We start from the raw sequence: 22596 nt of genomic DNA, 5'->3' as shown, positions 1-22596 counted from the left end.
ATGACAAAAAATCGTAAAATCAGGCATGACTCCTTTAACAACCACCTTGCTGGACATTCTGGTCACAACTGTGATTGCAAGTTGAAGACTACTTGTATGCAGAGGTAGGTAACAGAAAAGTGAAGTTCCAATTATATTAGAGTGCCACTGCCTTATGTTATATCTCCTGAGTAAGTTCAGTTATAGTTTTGTTAATAGTAACAGTTAATAGTTGTTAACAGAATACTTTGAACTGAATAGTAATTGGATGCTAAGTGTGAATTTGTCTACAATGAATATTGTTCCAAAATTATTGACTGACAGAAGGTGATGCACATAGAATTCATCAAGTTGTCTGAGGAACAATCAGAGAAGAAATGATGTGAGAATGTTATTAGAGCCTCCATAAAGGTGGCACCATAACAAAAAATAAACCAATGATCCAGCTAGAACAAGGCTGTCAAATTCCTGTCCCACAGCCCAGATGCGCCACATGCTGCCCACGCCTGGTTTAGCGAAGAGGGGAAAAGTTCCGATATGTCACATGATGCTACCATGATGACATGAGTTTGACACCCCTGCTCTAGAACATCCACTCTACAAGGTTTGGTTCTTCCTACAAACCAATTCTATCTGAATCGCTCTCTGTACTACAGGTAGTCTTCAACTTACAATCACAATTGAACCCAAAATTTCCATTGCTAAGCAAGACAGTTTTTAAATGCGTTTTGCCCCATCTTATGACCTTTCTTGCCACAATCATTAAGTGAATCACTGCTGCTGTTAAGTTAGAAACATGGTTGTTAAATGAATCTGGCTTCCCCATAAGCTTTGCTTGTTAGAAGCTTGCAAAAAGTGTTCACACGGGACATTGCAATTGTCATAAATACAGGCCAGTTGCCAAGAGTCCGAATTTTGATTACATGACCATGGGGATGCTGCAATGGTGTGTGAGACAGTCGTAAGTCACTCTTTTCAGTGGTGTTGTAACTTTGAATGGCCACTAAACAAATGGCTGTAAGTCGAGGACTACCTGAAAATTTCAAACTATATTAGCAGATGAGCACTGCAGGATTTGTGAACCATAAATTGATCTGATAAAAACAAATTATGTGACATAAGCAGCAGGCATGTGTATGAATAAAAACTAGTACATCATTATGATACCCCGTTAAGAACACGAGAAGAGATTGCTATGGAACACCAAACACCACTAATAATTTTACTGGTTTTTCCTAGTCTAAATTATGCTGAGCCCTTTTTTTTATTTACACCCACCTTTGCTTCATTGCTCCAAATTAGTTGCTCAGCAGTGAACATCACTAACAAAAACAACATTCTGAAACTGCAAAACAAACTTATATTTTGAGGACAAAGAACTAAATCTCTCTTTTTCTCACAGAAAACAGATATGGTGCTAGAATTTCATAAATGGCAGTAAACAAGGTATGAAATATTATTTATTAAAATATCCATGGCAATTAGAAGCATTATAGGTAGTTGTACGTATATGACTCTGTGCATACATGATTGGCCTCATATATATGGCTAAACTCTCCACCCACTCTTTCTTCTGATTTTCCTCTTTTAACATGTTGTTCTAGCTGCTCCTGTTCCCTGACATGCAATTATCTTTAAACAGCAGAGTTCTTGTTTACATGAAAGGTAATGCATGCACAAACATACATGTGAAGACTTTATAAGATGAACAGATAAACAACTGTAGGAAGTTGATGTCATTGGAATAATGTCAGTAGATGCAGGGCTTACTGGAATGCTTACGTGTGATCCCTCCCAATTTGTGTAGAGCTTGAGTCGACCTATTTCTCAGATTAATTTCTATGACTAGCTTTTGTGAAGATAAACTGAATGTAGGGATAAAAACCCATGTGCCATCTTTTTCTTCATAGAGAAGGAATGAGACATAAAATTAAAAGCAGTTGTGGAGGAAAGCAGAGAAAATCAGTCTCCATGGATGCAAGCTGTTATTTTATGATGCCATCAAGGCTCTTCTATTTACTTAACAAAAATGTCCCTAACCTGTCCTAAATGTTTCTGTCTTTCCCTTTATTCCCCTATCCTTGTTTCTTGACTATTAAGTTTCATATTATTTTAAGAAGTTTATTAAGGAGAAAACCCAAGCACTAAGAAGTTTATCCTTAAAACACAATAATATGATGCACACTTTAGCTTGTCTGTATTAAATCTAATGACCTTTCCTCACTGCTGTTTTAAAATATGCTTCTGTAAGTCATAGAATAACAGCATTACATTTTCTATTCTCATTGCCAACCTCTATCCTGCCCCTAAACTGCCTGTTCTGGATTGCCAACTGATGGCGTGGAGGTATAAAGTATGCAGGGTTAAATATAACTAAGCCATTGGTTAAATCTGCCCTTCCCCTTTCTCCACATTGAAACCCTCCTCCTAGCAAAACACTGGATGGTTTGGACTGATGACTGCATTCACAAGTTTACCCTTCCATCAAAACCTGGTAAAAAAATCACTTATCCCTAGGAATGGTGGATAAAGTAGCAAGGGGTGGTGAAAGTTGCCTTACTTGTCTTGACATTCTCTTGAACCTAGCAGTTGATTTCCAGGTTAGTAGAGAGAAGAAATGAGCTTATCTTTATCTCTCAGCAGTTTTGTCAGCAAGTTCAGAAAATAGCTAACAGTGCTGGAAGATGCACAATGAAAGAATGGCTGAGAACTCCTCCTTTTCTGAAAGGTAGCCTCAACACCATTCAACTGCTTTTCGGGTTAGTTTTAAAAGGCAAATTTAACCCCTTTCTGAAGAAGCACTAAGCTAATTGCTCAGCTGCTTTTGAATATTGATATGCTGCTTTTCCAGAAGAAGAATGGATTTTGTATTTAATCTGTATGTAGCATTTAAATAAGTATAGAGGGACTGTTTTTGTTGCAACAGAAGAACTCCCTTTCATTTCAGTTTGCCATTAGTCCCAATCAGACTACCAGTCAGATGTTAGGTCCAGCTATGACATTTTTAAGGTCAGGGTCAACACCCTTTCAAAAGAGTGGTAACACTCTATTCAAAAGGTGCTTAAATTACAGCTGACAAACATGTGGGAGTGACTGATGGCAAAGAATCCTTTTTGTAGGTCATCTCATAGCCCTACTGTCTTTGGTTAGTTGCTATTTGGGCTGATTCCAGGCCTCCCAGCTAGGAATTGGGTCACAGACCCAGTGTGAGAGAGTCAGGCTGTCCTTCTGGCTTGGAAGGAACAGATTTTTGAAACATTGCCCAGGAACTGGAAATGAACAGGCATGCCCACACTTGCTGGGAGTGGCCAGTAAGATACCAAGCTAATCCCAATCACTTGACTACTAAACTAATTGAATAACTGGTGAAGCATATCTTTTTGCACCTCCAACAAAGCTGTTGTATCTTGTCTCTTATTTAAGAGGGGAAAAAACTTTACTTTAACTCCAGCAGTTAAGAACAACTTTGAGCTGTCACAGGGATGTAATAAAGAAAGTATTGTGAGAACATGGCAGAAAGAAAGATTACTGGATGTGTTTTTGCCAACGAAAGCTGGGAAACGCCCTAGAGATCAATTGACACAGTAATATTTGAGGGTCAACGTGGGGCAGTGATGGTTAACCTTTTTGCTGTTGCGTGTCAAAAGCGGGGGGAACATGAGGAGTCCTGCGTGCACATGCCCACACCCGTAATTCAATGTGCCCCATCCCCCTGCACATGTGCACATGACCCCCCGCTTTTGGCATGCAAATGCACGGTGGACCTGGTAGGCTCTGCATGCCACCTTGGCACGTGTGCCATAGGTTCACCATCATGGGTGTGGGGTAATGGTTAAGGTATCAGGGTTGAAACTGGGATAACATGAGTTCTAATCCTGATTAGGATTAGCTATCTGGGTAACCTTGGGACAATCACACTGACTCTGCCCTAGGAAGACGACAAGGGGAAACCACTTCTGAAAACCTCACTAAGAAAACTACAAGGACTAATCCAGGCTATTGCCAGGAGGCAACGTTGTGAGTCAAGGCACAGCCCCCACCCCCATACACAAAAAGCAGGTAAGATTTTTAAGACAATATTTAATCTAGTTTGTCCTCTATAATTATCTATAGGAACTGGGCAGAATTAATTGAAAGTTTGTGCTCACTTCCTTACTTCAACTAACAGCAAAAATAACATGTTGCAGTAATGCTCACTTAACTGAATATTATCCTTGCTATTTTCAGGTTTCCACTTTACATCCCTCCCCCCCTTAGCCACTCTATTTATGGGTTGGGACAAATTTCACATCTTTTCTTTGATTTTTTTTTTCTAAATATGTAAGACAGGAAGTCAATAATTGGCTTAACTTTTCTAGCAAAAGAGGAAGAAACTACTTAAGCCATAAATGTTGTTTGCAATGCACTGCAATCTGCATATTTTGAACAATAGCATGTTTATGCCGTTCAAAACAACTGCAAAATAAAAGCGCAAAAATACTGGGTTTTGATGTAGAAATAACTGAATGCATCAAACCAAAGCAATTGTCCCAAATCAAGCAAGCATATATACGCAAAACCAGAATGAAACATACCTTCTTAAGGAACAATATTTGGAGTTTCCAGTAAGGCCTCTTTATCATTTTTATGCCACACATAAAAAGATGTCCATGGGCAAGATTTTGAAACCAATCAAACCATCATGCCAAAAACAGCTACCTTTCATTTTTCATGGTTTTCTTTCTGTGGCTGCTAAACCTTATTCAACATAGCAGACAACAGTCCTTTGAACAGCTGTGGAATTAGAAGCAAATGGTTAGGCTGAAGGTAATCCTGGATTGAGTTAAAATGCTGTGGGGCCATACAGTTTTCCACTTCCCTGCTTTGGGTAATAGTCCTGTTTATCAGCGAAAAGGGAAGGTGGTAACCAAGAAGCCTCTTAGCCCCGTCTGCATCAAGAGAAACTGCAAAATTATAAAAGGAATCTTTAGAAAAGGAAACGTGAAGGCGGGAGAGAAGAGATGAGCTGGATGGTGCTAAAAAAGCTCATAGAATCTATTTCAGTACACAAAGCTGTAAAATATAACAAGCTATGCTATTGCACAGCACACCTGTTAGTGGCGAGAGTTCTAATGAGTCAGCCAAGCACAGTCCAAAATGCTTTTTTTCAATGTATCCTTTGAATGAATGTGTAAGTTAGGCAAAAAACGCAAATGCAACAAAAGGTGGGACTAACACGAGAAGTGTATAAATGCAAGTACCAACTACTTGCATGAGAAATCTATCCATCACAGAAAAGCTGTAATGGTAGAACAAAGAAAAATAAAACTGGGTCACAAAATCAATGACTGAAAGTATATTTTCTTTCATTATTTATAGTGGTCTGTATTTCATTGCAAGTATCCTGCAAAAAGAATTAGGGTAAAAGAAGAGAACGCTTAGCATTGTATCAAACTGTTGTGGCCCCGCCCTCTGAGCCTGTCCCATCGGAGGAAGAAAGCTCCAAGCATGAGGAAGAGGAGTCAGCCAGGCCTCCCTCTCCAGGCCCCTCCCCTCTGGCATTGTCTCAGGTGCCGGCCGAGGGAGAGGAGATTAGCAGGGAGACAGGTGGCTCGTCTCAGAGTGACGAAGAAACATCATTCCTGGACGCACGCCTCCGAAGGCGTGATAAACGATTGCAGCAGCTTAGGAGGCGTGCTAGGGATTAGAACTGAGACACTGGACCACACCCCAGAGACTATATAATAGAGGGTAGTGGTCAGTGATCCTTGTGACGAACAAAAGTAAACCTTGGATAGTCACTAATGCCTCGTCCGGAACTGCGGAGAGAAATATTATTTCTGCTTGGACTTTTTGTACGCTAAGTACCTTATCTTTCTGTTTGTGAAAATAAAGGCATTTGGCAGATGGTGTGTCTATCGCTGCCAAGTGGGAGATAAGACCTGGGTGCGTTCCAAAGTGTTTCCTTAACCCTCGGCTGGCTGTGTTTGTGTGTGTGTGTGGACGGGGACAGATCACAAACCGCATTTCTGAGCGATGAAATACACGTAATTTCACTGCGAAGGGGTTCTTTTCGACTTGCTTGTAGCACTGTCAGTGTGTCATCACAATAGTAATATTTTATATATGAAGAATGTAAGACACTGTCATGCTTAATAAAAGACTTGTCTCCTTGAGAAGAAATTGACCACTGGGGATATAGCAGGAAATATATTTAAACCCATGTTTTTGGTTCCCTAGGTGATTCCAAGAAATCCTTGGATCCTTGAGTTTTCTCTCAAATGCTGATGCCAGTGGAAGTAGGTTCAGTGTCAGTCCTCGATTTAGGACCATTTAACAATTGTTTGAGGTTACAATGATGCTGAAAAAAAATCCACGACCAGTCCTCACTCTTAGGACTGTTGCAGTATCACCAGGGTCTTGTGGCTTTGGCATCAGTATATATTTATGACAGTTGCAACCTAACAGGGTCATGTAGTTGCTAATTGTGTTCTGATCCGAGAGGGATTCTGACAAGCAAAATCAAGGTGGGGGGGGAGAGCCACATTTACTTAATGACTGCAGTGATGCGCTTAACAACCACAGCAAAAAGGTCACACAATCAGATATGACTCACTTAATGATCACATCACTTAGTGACAGATATTCTGCTTCCAATTGTGGTTGTAATTTGGAGGTTTACCTTTAGAAGTACCAGACGAAAGATTTAAAATAGACTATTTCATGAGTAATGGAAAGCTCTTCTCCTGGATAGGAATTTGTCTATAAAAACTTATCTGGCAGTTTCCTGTAACTTTCCTTGGGTAGATTCTCAGAATTTAGGTTTAAAAATACAGCTGTAGGTGGCTGTTTTTTGTACCAATCTTCCTGCCTATTGTGTTCTGCCCCAGCTACGGATCCCAAAGAACACAGCACACACAAACTCTGAACAAAACTTAGTTTACTCAAATAACGCAGTTTTAGCAAATGCCGGCTGTAATAAGCATTATTAACAGCCTGCCAGAATTCCACATATAATATAGTCAGAGTCTTACTGAAATTGGCAGAAAGCCCAGAAGCAAGATTGCAGAGAAATCCCAAGGCAATGATTAGCGAACTAAAGTTGTTTCCTGCAGCTTGTTGCAAACTGCGTTCTTTCTTAAGTAGGCTAAGGGAGTGGCCAATTAGCCCCAAGCCTTATTCTCGAGGAGACCTCCTCCTGAGGAGCCACTCCTGCCTTTTGGCAACTCTGTGTGCCTGTGCATTGAGAAGAGGCTTCATCCTCTTCACTTAAAGGAGCCTCTGGAGGTTCTGGAGGCCCTGACTGAATCCTTGCCTCTGGCACCACATCTTCTTCAGCCTCCTCGCTGTCCGACTTGAGCGCTGGCTGCACAGGCTGCTGGTGCAGCACCACACCAGCCTCCTCGTCGTTAGGATCAGCAACAATCCGCGCAGGCCGCTGGCGGGCCACAACATATTGTGGATTCTCACTTGTGAACTTTCTTTTCTTAATTTTTTTATTACTTTTAAAAAAAATAACAAAAAAAGAAGTGAACATAAAAAGAAACAAAACACATAGTTTTAATGCAAATACATAAAAATCAATATAAAAATGCTTAAAATGAAAAAATACAACAACAACAAAAAAGAAAAGAAACAAAGTATAATATATCATTGTAGCAACTAACAGTGACAATTATATACCCATTTTCCCAAAAATAAGACCAGGTCTTAATTTTCTTTTGGACCCCGAAATAAGCACTCGGGCTTATTTTCAGAGAGGTCTTTTTTTTTTTTTTTTTTGACATGAAGGAGGTGGTAAGCACTGGGGCCAAAGGGAGTGGGAGCGCTGCTACCACCGCCCCTGCCCCTTGTCCCTTCATCTATTTGCCAACCCCCCACCCCAGCTTGATTTTTACACTTGGGCCTTGCCCCACCTCATACAACCAGATGGTGGGCGGGGCTTAACTAGGGCTTATTTTCGGGGTAGGGTTTATATTAGGTGCAGGCATTAAAATCAGGCTACGGCTTATTTTTGGGGTAGGTCGTATTTTCAGGGAAATGCAGTGTGTATGTGTGTGTATACATATATATGTACATATTCAAGTACATATATATTAATTTGTAATAGAGTTATAGAACTATCATTCTTTTTTAACCTACAATAATTTGTATAAAGTAGTCCAATATTTAATTATACTGTCCATAAAAAATCTACTTCTATAGGCAGCCCACTTATAGGTGGCAAGTGTAATCAGGTCTTCAGTCCACTGAGTGAATGAGGTATACATTTATTTTTCAAATATTACAATATCACTTTTTTAGTCATAGTAAGGCACCAGAGAATCTATTTACACTGCCCAGTTGTCAAATTCCATGTTCAAGAGAATTATTATCCTCTGAAAATGTTTCCTTTTGTCATACAGTCATGTTTATATAGTCAACTACCTTCTCCCAAATCCTGTGAAGTATAGGACATTGTAAAAACATGTTTTAAGAAAGTATTGTCCTTATTAAATCTCCAGCAAACTGCTGTCTTAGCCAATTCTTTTTCTACAAACATAATACAGTCCAATAAATTATAAAAATACTTTTGTTGTATAAGCTGTAATTTGAAGTCCATTCACATTCTTGCTGTAGAAGTCAAGACACTCTCCCATTGTATAGGCAATAAAGGAACATCTAATTTTTCATTCCATTCATTTCTTAGCAACTGCATATCAAATTGATTTATTGACAACAAATATCTACAAAAATATACAGGACATTTTTTTTAGTTTGAAAGAATTTAACCAGTATCTCAGGTGTCTCCCTAAAATAATGAAATAATGCTTATTTTATTTATAAAATAAATAATGGTATTTCCGTGACTTTCTAACTGATTTAATTGTTTCCAGAAATACAATTTAGACCTTAATACTGTCCAGTGGAACCAAAGATATATGTATATTTCAAAGTTTCCTAAATTGGAAAATTAACACTGATTGTTGGCTTCTATCATATAATACTTGACAATAGGTAAGCATGATGATATACAGTTCTATAATCAGATTTAGAAAACCCAAATCTTCATTAATTGGTAATTATATTTCTTGTAAACATATTCTTAGAATCAAATCTCAATCTTCCAAATTCTATCTCTAGTTACTATGTAAGAGATGTTCAGGATATTCCAATATATGGTAATCTTTAACTTTGCTGTTACTAGTACATGTCACTTTGTGTAAGTTATTCTACTTGATTTGTCTAACATTCACGATCTTTCCATTATTTTTATCAGTGGAAAGGGTTAGAGGAGTGAAGTCAGTCACATCTAGGGTATTCTTGTAAATTTATTTCATTGTTGGAAATCAAGATTACAAAGGTAAACTGGTAAAAGACTTTTCTAGGACAAAATATCTCTTTTGCATAACAAGGGAGACCTCTACTGTCAGTTACAAGACACTGCAAAATTGTTCTCTGTTATATGAATAATTTAGGTAGCTCCTGAGCTCCTAATACTTAACTAATTCCTCATGATTTGCATGAATAATTAATCATTTAATTATTAAATTGATATATATGGCTACCCTTATCTGAAATATGGTTCTGGGTGGCTAATAACACATTAAACACAATACTGAAAAAAGAGTATCAGCGAAAACATAAAAACCAACAATGTTCACTGAGAACTAACATACATAACAGTAACATCTCACAGGCCATCTAGCCTCCCATTCATCAGGCCCTGGAACACATCCACATCCTCAAAATTTTGCAAAAGCCTGGCATAGTTGGAGCCAATCTAATCTGAGATGACATGGTATTTCAGAGGACAGATGCTGTGGTAGAATAGGCCTGCTTCCTAGATACTGTTATATAGCATTCTTTAATTGAGGAAACTGGGAGCATAGGTCTCCTGTTGGACTTAGTGGTATGAGGTTCTGCTTGGGGCATTCCAACCCCATCTGGAACCAAAGATGGTAAAACATTGACTCTGGTGGGCCCAAAAACTAAGACTCAGACTTGAACTAAAGCCTTTTCTTCTCTGTCCAAATCCCCTCGGTCTCCAACTACTAAGGCAGAACCTCCACAGCATTGCTTAGTCAGCCCTGGGTGGAAATATAGAGTGGATATCATCAGCGTACTTATAATTTCTCACTTTGTGCTGTTAGATGTCCTCAGTGAGGGTAAGTGTTGACAGTGGGGAGACTATCAAGCCTCAAAAAATCTCATTGAAAAATGACTATGGCCTAGATCTCTGTCCCCCATTGACTGGAGCCAGCTTCAGAAGAATTGTACACAGAATTGCTCCTCCTACTCCAAGCTTCCAGAACTGTCCAGAATGTCTGAACTGGTGACATTGAAAGCTGCCAAGAGCTTCAGAAGAGCAAGGACAGGACATATCATCCCGACCTGTTTCTTGTCACAAGTACAATACATGACATTTTGGTCCTGTACCCAGGTTTGAAACGCCACTGAAAGGGGCCCAGATTATCTGTTTTCTCCAGAATTGTCTAAAGCAACAAATGCCACCCCCTTCCCTAAACTTTCCCTTTCCCCAAAACTTTCCCTAAACAGAGAAAATGAGAAATGGGACAAAAATTATCCGAAATGACTGGATCCAGAAGTGACTTCTTGAGGAGGGGATAAACCACCAACTCTTTAACCAGCCATAGAACAATTCCTTCTCTCATGAATGAATGACCTTCACCACCTTCAGGATCCAACCATACTTCTTTGTTAACTTTGCTAGCCTGAAGAGCAGGGGTGAAATCTAGCAAGTTCAGACAGGTTCTGGAGAACCGCTAGCAGAAATTTTGAGCAGTTCTGGAGAACCAGTAGCAGAAATTTTGAGTAGTTTGGAGAACCAGTAGCAGAAATTTTGAGTAGTTTGGAGAACCGGCAAATACCACCTCTGGCTGGCCCCAGAGTGCAGTGGGAATGGAAATTTTGCAATATCCTTCCCCCAGGAGTGGGGAGGGAATGGGGATTTTGCAGCATCGTTCCACTGCCACGCCCACCAAGCCACGCCCACGGAACCAGTTGTAAAAAAAATTGGATTTCACCACTGCTGAAGAGACATAAATCAAACATAAATGTGGCTGAGCTAACAGTTCCAAGAACCCTGCCTACTTCATCAGGATCAACAGAATTAAACTCATCCTAAATAACCAGGCTGAGTCTCAGTTATCTCTTTGAGGTCAGAGTCCAGCTTGGACTGAATCCAAACAACTTTATCTGACAAATGCTTCACATATTCCAAATAATAGCCTTGTAAGAAATGTCTGGTTCAACTCTCTCCAGGAGCAGAATCAGAGCTGCTGGGCAGTTATCTGCAGATGCAATAAAAATGGAGAAATGTTAATGTTTCACTACCTTCATGGTAATGGTATGTGGAAAAGACATGGGAGACAAGGGGAAGAACCACAGCCAGGGAATGATTGGACAAGAGGCAGCTAGCCCACGAAAGGAATGTGGGCATGGCAAATGTCTCAGAAAGGTCCCTCCCTAGTTTATTGGGCTGTAAATGTACCAGGGGAGAAATATACTTTCGGACTTGCAAGACTGATGTCAGCCTTGCAAGTTAGTCCAAAAAGGAAGCATGACCAGATAGACTAATTCTATTTTATTGCAACGTTACAACAACAGAATCTTGCAAGTCTGAACCATCAACCTGAATCAATTATTCAGATCAAACCTTTAAAGGTATTAAATTCAATCAGGTGCTCTTAAATTTCAGGTGAATTTGAAGATGATTTAGAATGAACGTACTGGCTTCGCAATATCTCAAAGGCTGCTACTTCTATATGGACAAAGTTGAAGCAAGTAGTATTAAGAGGCATAAAGAATTCTTTCATATTGATAGTGATATTAATGGGTGGGTGTGAATTTTATGCCCAAATCCCATTCAAGGTGTTCATGGAGAGCTACTGTGCTGGTGTCATTGTTCAGTTACAAAATTTGTTCCCGAAGGTTCACCTTAAGAGGGAAACACAATTTTTTTTCTGTTGTTTTTAAAGAAGTTTTTCTGCCTCATGATCTTGTACTTTCGCCCAACTCCATACATGTAGTCCTTGAGTTACGATTGTAATGGAGTTTGCCTACTACACTGTAAAAGTTATAGAATGGGGTGATCACATGACCGATCTGATTTTATAATTTTTTTGTGGCAATTACTAAGTAAATGCTGCAGTAATTAAGTGAACCAATGGTTCGCTGTGGTCACGATTTTGCCAAAAAAAAGGAAGTAACTTCTGGTTTGGGGCAAAATTGTCATAAAATGTGGACATGTGATTGCAAATGGCCATAACAGTGGCCTGGTGGCTCAGCAGACTGATAGCATTGTGATTAACACCAGCTGTCTGCAATTACTGTAAATTCGAATCTCACCAGGCTCAAGGTTGACTCAGCCTTCCATCCTTTCTAAGGTAGGTAAATTGAGGACCCAGTTTGTGGGGGCAATAAACTGACTTTGTATAAATATACAAAAGTATGAAGGCTATTGCTTAACGCATTGTAAGCCACCCTGAGTCTCCGGAGAAGGGCGGCATATAAATCAAATTAAAAAAAAAATGTTGCTGAGCACCCAAAGTGCGTTCAGGTGAATACAGCCTCCCCCACCCCAGCTGTCAAAGAATTAAGACCTTTGAACTATGATGCTAGAGAAGACTCCTGTGAATCCTTTGGACTGCAAGGCGATCAAACCAGTCAGTCCTAGAGGAGATCAATCCTGACTGCTCTTTAGAAGGCCAGATCCTGAAAATGAAAATGAAATACTTTGGCCTCTTAATGAGAAGGAAGGATTCACCGGAGAAGAGCCTAATGCTGGGAACGATTGAGGGCAAAAGAAGAACGGGACAACAGAGAATGAGGTGGCTGGATGGAGTCACTGAAGCAGTCGGGGTGAGCTTAAGTGGTCTCCAGGGGATGGTAGAGAACAGGAAGGCCTGGAGGAAAGTTGTCCATGGGGTCATGATGGGTTGGACACGACTTCGTAACTAACAACAACAACAACTATAAGATGTTACAAGAATTTGAAATATATAACACTATCCTTAAACATATACCGAGAAGATAAAACACATTTACATTATCACCAATTTTTTCATCAAATTTGTATATTGTGTAACTTATAATGACACTGAAGTCAACCTATGCTTTTTATGACCCTATGAATAATCTTGTCAGAAGACTCACTATTCCAAATACTTGTGGTTTTTTTTCTAGAAAAGTTCATTTCTAACTGACTTCCACTTGATGGCAGTGTTCTTCACTACATAAGTAAAATGAGTCAAGAAATAAGTGAGAAACTGGCTTTCTTTTGGAACAGCAGTAAATATCTAAATATCAGAAGTGTTTTTTTTTTTTTTTTTTTACCCAAGAGCAAAAAACTAAGCAAGTCACAGCTTTAAATTAACATCAGTCCTTGTAATTAGTCTGGCTGTGTTGTTTGATTTTTGTTTTGTTTTAAATAATATTTATGATAATATGTTTGGAACTAGTCCAACAGAATTGCATAATCATGAACTGGTGGCAGGTATAATCCAACACTACCTGTTGCTTAGGCACAACCACAATAGCATAGAACTCTGCCCTTCCTCCATGTATCTTTTGGCTGGTTTAAGGAAGAGAGAAAAGTAGACTAGACTAAACATCAAAGGTACCACAAAACTGCCCATACCATTAGATGAAGTAAGTCATATATGTTGGATCTTGTGTCCAACCTCCTCTTCTTTTGCTCATAACTGATTAGACTGATTAGCTGGATAGCAGAGAACATACAGCATTATTAATAGGAGACCAATGACCATCAGAGTCACAAGATACTACTTGGAGACTCAGCATTCCCATTCAAGGACCCCCCAGACCACTGGATTCGACAGATTCCTTGAGTCAGAAATTATCTTCTTTGTTATCTCATGCATTAGGGGAGAAAAAGGCTGTGGACTTGAGCAGCAGCTGTACACTATACAGCAGTAGTGGGTTTCAATTTCGGCCACTACCATTAGCTTGTGGGGGCATGCGTGCTTGTGTACATGCGCAGAGATGTCCAGGCGGGTGGGCAGAGCCTCCTGTAGCCACCGCTACCAGTTCGCCCGATCCGAGGTGAACTGGTAGCAACCCACCATTGCTATACAACTATAGATATCAGGGAAAACCTAAGATACCACCAAACTTTCAGAAGTCCTCTGTATTCTACTGAAACCATAATACTAAACAGTATGATCACCTTTGAAATGTTGGCAGAGGAAGGTAATAAAGGGGAAGGGACAAAAAGTATAAGGAAACAGCATACAATATGTTCTTATGGTCATTTGGTGTCATTGAATCAATCCCAAAGAGAAAAAGCTAACTGCATATCCACTGATATTCCGTTTAATAAAAAATCTTGTATGGAAAACAGCATGATTTGAATGATAATTGCACACAGTTGTACAAAATGAATATTCAGTCCATCATGCCAAAGGTATACTTTTTCAATTTCTGCAAGTTGCAGGGCAATACATTGATGATCATAAATTATTCTAACCAACTCAAGATCCTGTTCTTTCTATTTCTTCCATGATTGTTATAAACAAGCATTTTAATTCTATAGAATCTTTATAAATTTTTATGACTGCAAGATAAACATCTCCCTGTTGAAGAAGTAGCTTGCTTTAATGGGTTGCTACTTGGCAATTGATTTCAAATGCTAGGAAACTTTGTTATCAAAATATTACTTTACCAACTGTCATCCTGCAAAAAAACATATGTGATGCTTAAAAGGAGAAAAAATGGAATCAGCTAACATTTCTATGTAGGTTAAGAATACCTCTGTTAATAATAAATCATATCCAGTACCCAAACATTTATAGACCAATATTTACATAAATTACATTACAACTCTACACCTGGCATATTTGTTTTCCTTCTTGTTGATTAGAAGTTGATGGCTTCCCCCAGAGAATTCCTAAAATTTCTAGTATGAAGTGTTCCTATGCAAGATTCCAGGCTTCCCTTTAAATGACAGCACATGGAAGATAGATGCAAGCCATGCACTTCTTGTGTGTGATGAAATAATGAAAGTACCATTTCAAAGAGGAATACTGCAGAGATATTTCTAAAAAGAGAAAATGTTTTTTTTAAAGCAACAAGTTTGTTTCATACCTTAAATGTGTGAAATAAATGTAAGTAATAACTCCTGTAGAGGTCAACTAAGAACAAGCTCCATTGAGGCTTTCATGGGTAGGAATGTAAAGCAGTATGGCTTTAGAGTTCTTTAAATGGTTGACTGTCTTATTTCATATGCATTTTAAAGAGTTAAATGACTGTAGGACATCTGTATTGGAAGGTTCCATATATAACATGAAAACACAACTACTTGAACAGAAGTGAATGAACTTCACCCCTTTATCCATTCATGGCAGCAGGATCAGAGCAGGAGAGAAGGCAGGGAGCAGATCAAAAAGTCAAGATGGTGAAGACAACCGTGCAACTGAAGCCATCTTTTTTGGATGCATTGTGATCAGTGGTGGGATTCAAAATTTTTTACTACCGGTTCTGTGGGCGTAGCTTGGTGGGTGTGGCTTGGCAGGCGTGGCTTGGTGGGCATGGCAGGGGAAGAATACTGTAAAATCTCCATTCCCACCCCACTCCAGGGGAAGGTTACTGCAAAATCCCCATTTCCTCCTAATCAGCTGGGACTCGGGAGGCAGAGAATAGATTGGGGCGGGGCCAGTCAGAGGTGGTATTTACCGATTCTCCGAACTACTCAAAATTTCCGCTACCGGTTCTCCAGAACTGGTCAGAACCTGCTGTATACCACCTCTGACTGTACAAAGACAAGGACAGGGCACCGATTGCATGGTCTGGGAACCATCTTGACGTTTTTAACCTCCTTGCACTCATTCCTGCTACGCTGATCCTTCTCCCATGAATGGATGAGGTGCTGATGTTCATCGGTCTCCTTTTTTTTTAATGCAATCCTCCTTTCCTGTCATCAAACAATTCCAAAGGTTCTCCATCTTTTCTCTGAGAAAAAGGGAACCATCTAAACAACAACCCCCCCCCCAAATCATCTCTTCCTTTCCTTCTCCTGCAAGCATCCATTCCATCAAAGTATTTGTTGTCAATAGAGGGGGCACGATGAATGTTAAATTTGAAACCAGTCATAATTTAACATTTGTGACAATGCTGTGGCATTGGCATCTAATATTGTTTCAATATGTGTTATATGCAAATATGCAACATTGCTAAACACAAAAAGCATAATATACTGAAAAAACCACAGGAAGGGAAAGAAAATCAATATTCATAAAAGCAGGAGCTCCTGATATAAATATTTTATATCATTAGACATACAGCATCTCTCCTATGATCTCACAGTATGGTATTGTAGAAGTATTAGTTAACAGCTTAAAGTCCTATTAACTTCCCCGATCCCCCAACCTAAAGCTGTAATAGGCAATTCAAAACATAGGTGGGTTTGCACTATACTCTAAACAAGACTAAAGTGGGGTCAGGTAGTTTTGGTACCCGTTATCTTTGTGTATCACATGAACCAAATCCCCGTGCTAGGCCATTAAAGGATTTATTTGTTTAGATTAGCTTTTTTTTTTTTTTTTGAGAACTGAGACATTCTGGTGCTTTCCATAGTGCATCATTGTGCTGTGTGTGCACATTTTCCGCTGTTGCTCAACTTTCGTTTACTGCATATCATTTCCCAACCTTGAACTGTGCTGGAATTCCATCTGTTCTCTATATGTACGTCCTCTCTATCTCTCCCTCTGTGTACATGCATTATCCATCAGAAAATTTCAAATGAACAACATATTGGTTGCCATAATCATAAATATAATTATTCTTTTTGTTGAAAAAAGTTTGTAAATTTCAGGTTCAGTCCAATAGCTATAGAATCAAGTCAGGCAATACGAGAGAGAAAAAATAAACCATGGTTGTGACTGTCCACATACTGTACAGATATGAATGCTGTATAAACAAAAGAAATGATACTTCTCTAGTCCTGGATCATTGTTAGGCTCCAGCAGTGGTGGTTCACACCGGTTCTATAGAACCGGTAGTAAAACTGGCGGGAAGCTCTGCCCATTGACCCTGATGTCATCAAAACGCTTCTGCACATGCGCAGAAGAGCAAACGCGCGCACAAGTGAAGCGAGCGCGCGCGCATGGCCCCATTGCGAACCAGTAGTAAAGGTATGTAGAATGTAGAACCCACCCCTGGGCTCCAGTCTCACAATTTGGAATTCTATCCTAATATCCCAAAGCACATACACTGTCAGCAAGAGGTTCAATAAATTCACTTTCAGATAAAGTTAATTGGGATAATTCTCTGCAGGCAACTGCACAGAAATACTCTACTCCATCAAAGGTTGCACAGCATAAAATCAACTGAAATTTGAATGGAAAATCAGCATCCTGATAATATGACCTGACCTACTTTCGCTGTTCATACTGAGTTGGGAGAAGGTAAGAAAAGAGAATGGATATAAATGATCAAACGTTGTCATGTATAATTCTTAAAAGAATTTAAAAACAATATATTAGGTTAGGGTTTATAAGTAGACATAGGAATTCCCTTAGGTTTATAAATAAAAACTGTCTAAATATTTTATACGGATCTCTCTATTGTTGCTGAGTTTAATATTATGCAAATACAGAATATTTGGAATAGATTATTGTTGGCATGACAACAGAAATGAGAAGAATTATAGGCCTTTGTTCATGAAGGATTGACATGTTATATTATACAATTGGATAACTTTTTATCTTCAGGTAGTCCTCGACTTACAACCACAATTGAGCCCAACATTGTTAAGTGAGACATTTGTTAAGTGAATTTTGCCCCATTTTACGACCTTTCTTGCCACATTTCTTAAGTGAATCATTATAATGGTTAAGTTAGTATCATGGTTGTTAAGTGAATCTGGCTTCCCCATTGACTTTGCTTGTCAGAAAGTCACAAAAGATGATGACATGACTCCAGGATGCTGCAACCATCAAAATTTGAGTCAGTTGTCAAGCATCTGAATTTTGGTCACATGGCCATGGGGATGCCACAATGGTTGTAAGTATGAAAAATGGTCACAAGTCACTTTTTTCAGTGCTGTTGTAAGTTTGAACAGTCACTAAATGAACTGTTGTAAGTCGAGGACTACTTTTACTCATTTTATAAATGCATACATATACAGTATATGCATATATACTGCTTACATGGACAGGTCTTTGCAGTTTTCAGGGCAACATTTACAGAAGTGATTTGCTTATGCCAGGGGTCTCCAAACTTGGCAAGTTTAAGACTCGTGGACTTCAATTTCCAGAATTCATGCTGGCTGGGGAATTCTGGGAGTTGAAGTCCACAAGTTTTAAAGTTACTAAGTTTGGAGACCCCTGGCTCAGGAGTGAAATGCTCCCAGTTTGGACCAGATTGCCTGATCCGGTAGCGATGGCGGTGGGTGGTTTGGAGAACCAGTAGCAAAAATCCCTGCGCCCCCCCCCCCCCAATGCCCAGCTGAGCCACGTGATCATCAGAGGCTGGGTTTTTACTTTTAAAAGCATTTTTTCTACAACCTCTTTGGCCGAAATGCTTTTAAAAGTAAAAAAAAAAAATGGCCACGCCCATCCAGTCACATTACCACCACCACCACCAAGCCACGCCCACAGAACCAGTAGTAACAAATTTTACATTTCACCACTGCCCTGGCTTATGCCTTCTTGCTAGGGCTGAGAGGGAATGGTGATCCCAAGGTCACCAAGATTACTTCCTGCCTAAGGTGGGACTAGAATTCTCAGTCTCCCAATTTCTAGACTGGTCTTAACCAATATATCCAGGTGGTATATGTGTATTATGTATAGATACACACACATCCATATATAGGTAGTCCTTGACTGATGACTGATGACCACAATTGAGCCCAACATTTCTGTTAAGTGTAACAGTTGTTAAATTACTTTACAACTTGTTTTGCTACATTCGTTAAGTGAAATTGTTAAATAAGTAACATGGTTGTTAAATGAGTCTGACTTCCCCATTGACTTCGCTTGTCAGAAAGTCACAGGAGGTAATCATGTGACTCCAGGACACTGCAACTGTCTTAAATATGAGTCAGTTTCCAAGCATCCTAATTTTGATCACGTGACAACAGGGATGCTACAAAGGTCATGAGTCACTTTTTTTCAATCCTGTTATAACTTCAAATGGTCACTAAATGAACTGTTGTAAGTTGAGGACTACCTGTACATGTTGTTGATTAGAGATATTCTCAATAAGAATGGTGGCCCTGTGACCTGAATACCTGTTGTTTTGCCTATTCACATTGTGGCTGGCGAATGTAAATCCATCATGAATGTTGACATTGTTGTGAATGTACGGTAGTCTACATGGCAGACTGCAGTCTAAAACATATAGTGAATATCATTTTGATTGGCTGTTGATCATATAAGAGCCATGATGGTGCAGTGTTTAGAATTCAGTATTGTAGGCTAATTCAGCTCACTGCCAGGAGTTCGATCCTTAACAGCTCAAGGTTGATTCAGTCTTCCATCTTTCCGAGGTCAATAAAATGAGGTCCCAGATTGTTGAGGGCAATATGCTGACTCTGTAAACCGCTTAGAGAAGGTTGTAAAGCACTATGAAGTGGTATATAGATCTAAGTGCTACTGCTATATATAGAGTCAAAGTACTTCAACATTACAGTATTGGAAATAGAAATGGTATTGATAGCCACATACATTTTTTAATAGCAATGTCCAAATCCTCCTTATTGCATTCTTTTAAAACTACACCCAGTCCCACATCTTTAATGTAGGTGAAATGAAATAAATATTTCTACATCCTACATAAGCACAGACCATCGATAGTGTGCAAAAGATAGAAACATAAGGTTTGAAAAACTAAGATTTGTCAGGCACAGAGGGCTAGGTCCACATGTTAAGTTTCAATTAAACTGATTTACTGCTATAAACCAACACACAAGTTCTTAACTAACAGACCACATCTGTTTAGTTAGATTTAAAAGCATTTTTTTCTGAAATCTCTTCGGCCGAAGAGGTTGTAGAACAAAAAATGCTTTTAAAAGCCTCCGACGATCCCAGCTGAATTGCCTGGGACTTCATTCTCTTGTGGCTATACAGGGAGCCACACGGGGGGGGGGGGGGGAGGGAGGGGGGGATGGGACTTCATTCTCTTGTGGCTACACAGGGATTCCAGGCTGATCTCTCTTTACACTCTACCTCCATGATGGCGAACCTATGGCATGTGTGCCACAGGTGGCACACGTAGCCATATCAGTGGGCATGCGAGCTCAGCTCCAATGCGCATACGTGCACCGGCCAGCTGATTTTCAGGCCTTCTGGGCCCACCAAAAGTAGGGAAACAGGCCGTTTCCTGCCTCTGGAAGGCCTGGGGGGTGGTGGGGAGTTGGGTGGAGAGTTTTTCTCTCTCACCTGGCTCCAGAGCCTCTCTATGAGTCTGGGGAGGGCGAAAATGGAGTTTCTGGAGGCTGGGGACAACAAAAAACATCACTTCCTGTCCAACTGGAAGTTGGGAAACAGGCTGTTTCTGGCCTCTGGAGGGCCTCCAAGGGACTGGCGAAGGCCATTTTCGCCCTCCCCAGCCTCTTAGAGAGGCTTTGGAGCCAGGTAAGAGAGAAAAACAGGCCTACCAGACCATCGCGTGCCGGGAGCAGGGGGGCGCACGCGCATGCGTGGGGGCAGGGCACATAGAATTATAGGTGTGGGCACATGCACGTGCGACCTCTCTGCCCCCCCTCCTGGCACGCGATGGCAAAAAGGCTAGCCATCACTGCTCTACCTTTATTATGTACCTTGTGTATACTGTATATGAATGCATGAACATAGATGCATACATAATATATTCTAATAAAGTCAAGTTACTGAGAGTTCGGCGTCATACAATTGTAATAATGTATTATTACTATTGAGTAATTATAAAATAGCTAGAAAATTATTGATCATACTCCTCACTTATTGGGGAGGAAGGTCTTCATTATCTTTGCTATGCCATTACATATAAATTCCTATAAAAATTTTGTAATACATACCTCCTACATAACTACCCCAATTTTGACAGAAAGGTATAAATTATCTGAATTTTTAGACAATATGTATTTAAATGAAATATTTATGTGCTGCCTTTCTTTCACAATATCTACAAGGAAGTTTAGAGTAAAAATAGCATTGCGGTCTGTATATTAAAACTATAAGCAAAAGAACTTGCTTCCCCAAAAACTCAATGTGAAAGAGGAACGAAATAATGCTACCTAAAACTCATCAGAAAGAGAAACTGATTAATTTTGGAAAGGAAGATCCCATAATTTATGTATATAAATTATACAAAATAGATAATATACTAATGACTAGTTGAGAGTGGAGGCAGGATATAATTCAGAAAGGAAGGAGCACTTGCTCTATAGTTTGAAACTTGGTTTCTAGAAGCCGGAAGAATTTTGACGCTGGAAATTATCTCGGCAGTCATGTGTCCTCTTTGATAAGAATGCAGTATTGATTTGCTCCATTATGTTTTGTTTGATTTATAACACACACAAGGACACCATGTCCTGAAATTCTCTTCTGAAGAAAATTGAAACTGAATCCTGGAATTATTGATAAATTACAGGTGAGGAGGCATAATAACAGCAATGTTTGGGGTAACAACTGTGTCTTATTCACAGGATCTGAATTGTGGGATATTCTCTTTGAAAAGACTGGACCAATCCTAACACTACTTATTTATTTTAATTAATTAATTAATTAATTAATTAATTAATAAAAATTATATGGCTGCCCACTCCCTCTCAGTGACTCTGAGCAGCTCACAAAAATATATAATATACAAATGATAAAAAAACAATAACCCCCTCCTCCCTGGTGACAACAAGCAAGTCATTTGATGGGCTCCATCCCACTCTGGGTTTCCCTGGGCCTATTGACAAAATCATGTCTTCAGGGCCTTGGGAAAGTATGTCAAAGTGGGGGCCGTGACAGGGAAGGCCCTACTTCTGGGTCCTGCCAGATGTACCTCCTTATCATGTAGTGTAAAGCATTGATTGTTCCAGGAGGCATTTCAGACAGTAATACTGAACTTGGTAGATCTCAAGAAAACAAAACAGGACCAGAATCTGGTTAATATTTGGATGCAGACTTTCAGAAAAATCCAGGCTATGGATTAAAGTGGGAAATTACAAATTTTACTTTAAAAATTAAAACAAAACCTTCCCGGAAGAAGATAATGGAAAAACATTTCTGTACTGCAGTCAAGAAAATAACACAGAAATGTGCAATAGGTACTGAACTCAAGTTCTTCTCAAGACAGAATGCATCTTCTCCACCTCCATTTAATCTTAACAGTATCTCAACAAAATTCTTTTTACAAATGAAGATATCCCATTCCTCAAAACAGTATGACTAATAGAAATACCTCATTTGTAGACTCTTCCAAATCGTCATCCATCTTGGTATCATCTGCTGCTGGCTAGTAATTAAAAAGAAAAAAAAAATAAGAAAAAAATTATGATCTTATATAAATCATGTAAACCTTTAAAGTGGAACACATGTAGATTTTTTTTAAAAAAAATCAAGTACTGTTACACAATTATGTAAAAATAATTAATTTGATTTCATTCAGAACGAGTGGGTGATTACAATACTATTATTTTGTTTG

General features: G+C 39.4%; 1 protein-coding gene across 1 annotated transcript in view; it reads right to left on the bottom strand.

The window, feature by feature from the left end:
- RPS6KA2 (ribosomal protein S6 kinase A2) overlaps positions 1-22596 on the bottom strand; it is a 201082-nt gene that overhangs the window by 173503 nt on the left and 4983 nt on the right. Inside the window, exon 2 of the mRNA XM_070951337.1 lies at positions 22354-22407. Within this exon, the coding sequence (XP_070807438.1) occupies positions 22354-22407 (54 nt within the window). The remainder of the gene's footprint in view (positions 1-22353; positions 22408-22596) is intronic.

Source organism: Pituophis catenifer, unplaced genomic scaffold (assembly GCF_029215685.1).
Source record: "Pituophis catenifer annectens isolate HBS135680 unplaced genomic scaffold, rPitCat1.0.hap2 SCAF_1, whole genome shotgun sequence".
Classification (NCBI taxonomy): domain Eukaryota; kingdom Metazoa; phylum Chordata; class Lepidosauria; order Squamata; family Colubridae; genus Pituophis; species Pituophis catenifer.
The sequence above is the reverse complement of the archived record's forward strand: the minus strand, read 5'-3'. Positions and strand labels throughout refer to the sequence as shown.